This window comes from Macrobrachium nipponense, chromosome 42, assembly GCF_015104395.2.
Source record: "Macrobrachium nipponense isolate FS-2020 chromosome 42, ASM1510439v2, whole genome shotgun sequence".
In the NCBI taxonomy this organism is placed as follows: Eukaryota; Metazoa; Arthropoda; class Malacostraca; order Decapoda; family Palaemonidae; genus Macrobrachium; species Macrobrachium nipponense.
The window spans coordinates 14,096,023-14,103,522 of record NC_061103.1 but is presented as its reverse complement, the minus strand read 5'-3'; the positions used below and the strand labels follow the sequence as shown (position 1 = coordinate 14,103,522).

At 37.1% G+C, this 7,500-nt stretch overlaps 2 protein-coding genes across 2 annotated transcripts in view; both read left to right on the top strand.

Moving 5' to 3' along the window:
• Positions 1-6,733, top strand: part of LOC135213271 (uncharacterized) — a 15,555-nt gene extending 8,822 nt beyond the window's left edge. Inside the window, exons 3-8 of the mRNA XM_064247252.1 lie at positions 863-1,008; positions 3,442-3,535; positions 3,679-3,831; positions 5,029-5,164; positions 5,643-5,800; positions 6,270-6,733. Of these exons, the coding sequence (XP_064103322.1) occupies positions 863-1,008; positions 3,442-3,535; positions 3,679-3,831; positions 5,029-5,164; positions 5,643-5,800; positions 6,270-6,425 (843 nt within the window). The 3' untranslated portion in view covers positions 6,426-6,733. The remainder of the gene's footprint in view (positions 1-862; positions 1,009-3,441; positions 3,536-3,678; positions 3,832-5,028; positions 5,165-5,642; positions 5,801-6,269) is intronic.
• A 361-nt stretch (positions 6,734-7,094) lies between these two features.
• LOC135213411 (glutamate receptor 2-like) overlaps positions 7,095-7,500 on the top strand; it is a 25,250-nt gene continuing 24,844 nt past the window's right edge. Inside the window, exon 1 of the mRNA XM_064247378.1 lies at positions 7,095-7,399. Within this exon, the coding sequence (XP_064103448.1) occupies positions 7,193-7,399 (207 nt within the window). The 5' untranslated portion in view covers positions 7,095-7,192. The remainder of the gene's footprint in view (positions 7,400-7,500) is intronic.

Genomic DNA, 7,500 nt, shown 5'->3' with positions numbered 1-7,500 from the left:
AAATATGATCTTTAAAATTTGGTATCTTATAGAAACTCCAACTTGTGCTGTGTGGCTTGCAAATGATCCTTGCAATTCTGTACCAAGTGGAAAGTGTAACTTTTGCTGCGGTCTAATAAATCATGTTTGCTATTTTTTACTAAGAGGAAAAAGGTGACTTTCTGTCATGCTTCTAGATTCGGATCATTTGAATAGTAAATCTTTTGGTTATGCGAAAACTTTGTTCATTTTATAAAAGAAGTCATTGAAAAATTCTTCTTTCTTGATTTTTTTCCTTTACTCAGATATATTAGTCATGTTACAGTAAACGCTATTTCACAGACTTTTCTAACTTGTCTTCACAACTTTCATCCCCACGTTGGAAAATATAAGAAACAGAGTGAATAAAGCTTGATATGACATCGAGCTTGCTCTGGGCGAGTACTAAAATCAACGGTCAGATAGTGTTGTTTCACCAACGGAAATTAAAATAAATATGCTATATTTTATTATAAATATTTTTTTCTGTACTGTTCAGCATGCCCAATGTTTATTTTTTACATTTCCATTTTAATAAATGAATCGCAAATATCCTATTCTAAAATTCCTGTATCTTTAACTCAACGTGGAACACCCTTTCCAGACCATTTATAGGCTTTCCTACCCCTCCAATAAGAACAGCAACAGTAAGAATAACAACAACAACATCAATTAAAGTAGTTTGTAAGGCTTACTCCCTGAGTAAGCGAAAATATAATTTTCCTAAATATCTAACGTCTGTGACAGCATGGAGTTTCCAGATCAGTGACCACGGTAGTAGTGACTCCAGAAAACTCACATTCAGTCAATCCTCATCTGGTGTCAATATTTATTTCCTTTTCAGGTGATAGAAGTGCAAGCACCTGGGAACTTCTCAGGCACTCTTTGGACATCTTTCCAGTGCAGGGGATACATATTTCTCTTCCGTGATGCCCACTCAATTCTCTCCTTTACAGACGAGGCTGATGACCCGTGGGATTATCGAGGAAAGTGAGTAGATATGGTTATTATCATTATTTGTTGTTCAGTATAGTGGCTGATTCATCTGCGTTTGATTTATATAGAGTTGCTCTACGCGTCTTAGAACCTCTTCATCCCTGTGTAGGCGGTATATTGAGTTTCCTATCATGCGAAGAGAATTCAATTCGCTTTCTGGCGGCCATCAGTTGAGAGTGGTAAAAGTGAATCAGTCAAGATACATATTAGACAAGTATTTATAGCAGATAGGTGGTTGCAGTAGGCGAATTAACTGGTGCGCTGAATTTTGATTAGTTGCGGTTTGGTCATGCTGTATCTTTTCCCAGAGGTGTTGAAGTCTTCCTGGTCAATCAAAGGTACATATTGTCCACTTATATGCCTCTCTTCTTCAGAAGTGAGGCTCCTTAAACTTATATCTTTTTTGGCGAGTGTGTTTGAAATAATGCCGTTGGACCCACATCCTAATCCTCTCTGGATGCAACCAGTAACATTCGACTGGCTTATAGGTATATAATTCTCAGCTTAGATTAACAGGGCCAAAGTAGAGCTTCATGGTTGGAAATGACTTGGGTGCTATGACGACTTGACAATGAACTTTCATTATTATTACAATTACAGGTAATGGTGATCCAACTGCATGTTAACACTCTCCCACTGGTATGAAGCTTCCTTTCTGGGATTAGTCTTTTACTGTGTACTCAAATCTAGCATATTCTTTACATATCCTGCTCGCAGTTTTGACTGCTCTTAAATATATTTTTATAGTCCTTGTACTAACAAGGTTTTTACCATTTTTACCGACTCTTTGAGTGTTTTATCTTCTCTTAAAAGCCTAGTCTCTTGCCACCCTTTAGTGCAAGAAGTACAAGATTGGTTTTATCTTTTAATTAATAGAAAAGGTTTTTCTGTTAAGGTTTTGTTGGGCTCCGTCTCATGTTGGAATTGTTGGGAATGAGCGAGCCGACGCTGTTGCTAAGGCTGCAACTAGGCTTAGGCACATTTCCAACATGGGCGTCCCTGTTTCAGATTTTAAAAGTACCATTCGATTTTATTGTAGAGACCAGTGGCAGGCCCACTGGTCTACTTTAGATAATAATCTTAAATTAAAGTCGATTAGGCCTTCTGTTCATCCTTGGCCTCATAGCCGGATGGATAGAAGGTCTGAGATAGTTTTAGCTATATTATGTATTGGCCACACTAAATATACTCACGGGTATCTAATGACGAGTGGAGCGGATAGGCAGGTTCCTCGCTGTTCCACCTGTCGTGTGGATTTGACTGTGGTGCATATTTTGGTGGAGTGCCCTCATTTTGAAACCAAACGTAGAGCTTCTTTTCTGGCAAATAGACTCTTGCCGATATTTTAGGTGAAGGTGCTCAGGCAGAGCAAATTATGTCATTTTAACAAAAATATTAATCTCTTTTATGAATCGTAATTTTCTCTTAATTGTTTTAGGTTTCTTGTTCGGTTTTTATGAATGAATGATTTGTATGTTAGATCGGTTGTGTGTATGTTTGTTTGTATGACAGTGACTTTTTTTTTATTCTTAAGATATATATGCGCTGAATGGCCCCTCGGCTCCGGCGCTTGGCTATGTGCCAAAAATTTTATAATCTAATCTAATTAGTCTTTTACTGTTTTACTAAAATCTAGCATATTCTTTACACATTACCCTGTCTCTCTAAACAACTGATATTAGTGAGATTTTAAGTGTATATTTTACCTAAATCTTATTACATTTATTTTATCTTGGTGTTATATAATTCAATCTGACAGGTCATTACTTATGGTATACAACAAAATTCATTGATTACTATTGCTGGCTGAATTTGATTAAGAGATTGATGCTATCATCCAAGAATTGAGCACTTCCGACCATTCACCAACAAAATAATTGCACTTAAGTAACAGACAAAGGTATTGAACAGTAAGTTTTAAGAGAGGAAGCGAAAGTGAAGGCATAATAAAAGGATAAAAGAAATGGATAAAGCTAGGGGTCACAGGGATGTCCCAAACTCTTTTCTAATGCAATGTCTACAGTGTACCACTGACAGCACTATCCCTCCACGGGAACAATCACAGGTTACTGTTTTGACCATATGAACTGCGAAAAGATAAATTCATCCAGTAGAAAAGTAGTTTCAGAGACGCCCTCTTAAACGCTACTGAAGAAGATAATGCAGTAAAATATGTGTACTGATTTCTGCTAAAAATACAATCTTATGAGAATATAGTCTTTAAATTAGTTATTAAAAAAAATGAATAACTGCAGGCTTATTATCTCACTCAGGACTGGCTGTAAATTCAGTATTATTATCATAATTATCAAATACAATGAAAACCACTACAAATTTAATTTCCATTTGTTGTTGAATACAGTAAGCATAAAAAAAACTTTACCCATTTTGTGAGCCTTTTAGAACAAATTGCTCCCTTACAAACAGGTATGTTTTTGCCGGACTCACAAAGAAGGAACTAGAAACCATTATCAAAACAAAGAAAGGAAGGAACACCGAACATATCACCGGATTCGTGAAGGTAAAGTAATTTCTCATTGTACTTCTGACAGTACGCAAAATCGTGGTCATTCAGACTACAAATGTCCGCAAAAGTGATCATCATGCATTACATTACATCGAATTTTGATGAAAATTTAGGACACTGCTGAATTTTGTCCTCAGGAGAAGGATACAGATGAATGGAAAATGTACATGAACCAGCTCTATTGGGGGGAAGGGATGACTCTCGTCAACAGATGGCGCCACCGTGGCTTCACTTCTGATGGAGAGATTTTCCCGGTCAAAACTTGGGACCTGAGAGGAGCTCCAATCATTGTAAGTAATTATCTTTCTTAGAATGTTGGTTGCTATCTCGTTATTTCTCAGTTATTTAAAACACTGTAATTTGGGTTTATACATATGGCCTAAGTTTCAATCTAGTTATAAATAGGCCATTTTTGGAATGACATTCATATCTGCTCTTAGTAAGTAAAACAAGCATTCGGAGTGTTCCCTTCTGAGCTGCAACTATCTTCTTTTTAAGAGCTTTCTCACTGATGAAAATAATGTTAAATATGGATAACTGTATGTGAAACACCAATTCCCTGGTGGCAGCTTATGTTAGTTTGAAGGTCGTGGTTAAGTCCACAAGAGGAGAAAGTATGCTAGCTTTCTCTGTGGCCAAAGTTAAAGCTGTTTACATACGGGAGACAATCTTCCATCATGCACACTTATGCATGAATGTCTTCCCTTATTCCAGTTTTTACTGAGTTCTTCTACCATGTAGGTTGATCTGCAATAACAAGGTAAGTTTGATAGAGACACTGACGAACAGAAAGACAGAAACGTAGAGCGACAGATGGAGAAACCAACAGACCATCTCCGATTGAGGTCTAACTTTGCATCAGATTCAACTGAAACCCCTTCAACCCTGTAGATAGAGTTGGAAGACAAGGTAAACATGACAGTGCATTAATGAACAGTCAAAGGTACAAACAAAGAAAAATACAATCGTTCCTCCTCCAGTTGTTGGTGTTGAAAACTTAAATTAGAGCTCCTAGATCACCATGACATAGAAACTAGCAACATTACACTATGATTTTAGTTGATTTCTTGTGCCTCCTGAAGTTTGTCATGGCCCCTTGGGCCCTATGGCCTCTGGCTGAAACCATTGATTCTACAGGATACATGGTTTTTTGTAAACTGGCTTCATGTTTGTAGGAAGGTATTGTAACAAAAAAATGTCTATTAAAAAGGTGAAGCACAGAAAACTTAGACTGCTTGAGTATGAAAGGTACAAATGCCTACAAAAATATTTTATAAATGCCATCACTTATGATCAGTTTATCCCTCTTCCTTTAGTTATATATCTAATCAAAAGAAAATATTTGTCAGAGACAGTTCCAAAAAAATTTTAGCTAAACCAAAGAAGTCTGCCTCAATTATTGTGAATCCTTTTGGCAAAAATATAAATAACCCAAAGCAATTGGCCAGAGTATCATATTTACCTTTCTTAATCATTCCTTTTCACAGTTATACACATTCCATTTCGAACCTCATGTCATCTTTAACGCTCCAGGAAAAAGACCTCATGGAAGAGATATCAAGATGGCAGATACACTTGCAGAGGTTCTCAACTTTACTCTGGTCATCAAAAAATCTCCAGATGGTAAGGAAAAATATTCAAGATTCTTATCTCATCCTCCCATACTCTACTGTGAACCTTACCATGACTGCTAGGTTTGTTTCACCAGATGAGCAGAGCTCTACTGCACTGACTCTCGAAAGCTGTCAGCTGCGTAATTGTAATTTTAATGAATATCTTCAGGTTTATCTATTTTTGCTGTCTTTTTCTCTGTTATTGTAAGTCCTTGCCTTTGAATTAGTCCGCAAGTCTGTCTTGTAGTATCTCGGTTTCCTCACAGTTGCCTCAAGGATGCTATTCATTGTGTATATCCTCTTTGAGGTTGGTTAATAAGTACGTAGCACTTTCATACTTTGTTGTTGTTCTCGTCCCATTTCCTTCCTTTTTTTGGCATTTGAGTTTGGTTCTTATTGTTGACAGTAGCATTATTTTCAGGTGAAACCTGTACATCACCTTTTTTTATTTTTTGTTTTTTTATCATTGTCTAGTTCTTCTTTCACAGGCGAATTTTGGGGGTATCCTGACGCAAATGGCTCTTGGAATGGAATGAATGGAAAGCTGCAAAGACGAGAAGGCCACTTTGGAATTACCAACTCATTCATTACTAGCAATGATAACTGCCTGGCAGCTATTGATTTCTCGCGGTTCTATTACTGTGACGTAAGAATGTTTAACTTAAATTTTATCTCATAAATTGTAACTTTGTTTAAGGTAACATCATGTTATATAAGTAGCCCCTTTGCCCAAGAAGATATATTTTTGGTTCAAGTACTTAGCCCAAGAAGATTTATTTTGCATTCAACTACTTATTTATACCATGAGAAGTAAACCTTCTTCGGCTAGCTTCGTGAAGTTGAACAGCATTTGTTATTGGAATGTTTTCTGTAATTGTGGAGATATTTGAGTAATTATGAAGAGTGAAGAGACAGGAGTATGTACCATCTGAGTACAATAAATTAAGAAAAGAGTTGACTCAGGGATAGGGTGAGTGGTTGATGGGGAATGCAGGTGACTTTTATATATATGTGTACACAGGCTTTGTAAATATCTACACATAGAGATACCTGTTTGGTTGAATGAAAACACTCCCAGATATGTAAATGACCTTTTAACTATCTTTTCTGAACAGCAAAGCTGCTTCATGACCAGAATTGAACCACCTGTACCTAAGTGGCAGTCACTACTGGCTCCTTTCGCGCTGTCCACCTGGATTGTTACTCTTATTAGTTTACTGGTCATCTCTCCGATTGTCTACTTCCTTGCAAATGGCCCGACAACTGAGTAAATATTTGATTAGATTTTCTGTTACTCTTTGTCTCTGCTAAAGTGCAAATGGTGATTGGAAGGTTAACCAGATGCCCATTTCTAGGTTGGGCCTTCAGGAAACAGAACAAGAGGACTGAAAGGGAGAAGGCCAGGACTTGAATACGAATGAGGTGATAGACCTGCTTGTTCTAATAAGTCTTTCTATTTTTTGAAAGACTTCACCCGTGACTGTATACTATATTCTTTTCATGTGCGGAAGTGATGAAATGGATGTTATACCACCTGTTTGCCATACATGTTTGTAAAGCAAAATAAAATCGAAACTTCGTTTCTAATCAGTTACTGACCTCAAAAGCCATTTCCTTTGAATGGAGTGTTATGTCCAAATACTTTAACAAATAAGTTTATAGAAGGTAGAAGTAAAATTCAACAAATTAATTATTATCAATGAATAAAATCTAGTAAGCAATTAAGCAAATGAATATCAGCTGAGAAATAATTTCAAGACAGTTTAATCTAGCAAGTGGACAATTCAACAATTTCATCCACCTTGAGTAGAACTAACTGATAAAAAAATATAGGACAGTACTATCAGTACGTTCAAGACTGATCCACAGCCATTGAGACGAAAATGTATCTACAACTAACTGAAATGATAACAGATTTGCTTTTCCCATTGCAGAATTGAGGAAGTAAAAATCTCTGAAGTTGCTTCAAATATCTTACTTGTACACGCTTGGGTACCACCTGCGAGTGACCCAGGCTCAGCTTCCAAAGAGAACTGCCATGAAAGTGTGGATTCTGTTCTTGTCAATTCACACCCTGGTCCTTACGACGCTTTACAGTGGTAACCTTACTGCCTTCCTGACGGTAGAGAGACGGCAGCCCAGCATAGAGACGATACAGGAACTGCATGAGTCCGATCGGTCTGTCATTGGGATTGGCTTCTACTTCAAGGCGTCCTTCGAGGAGTCTTTGAACACGTACATCAAGGTTGGATACGTGTTACCCAAGGATATCCTTGTTGAAATTTTAGGTTTCAGTATGTTCATTGCTTAAGGCATTTCGTTGTTCATTTATTCTGTTGATAAGGA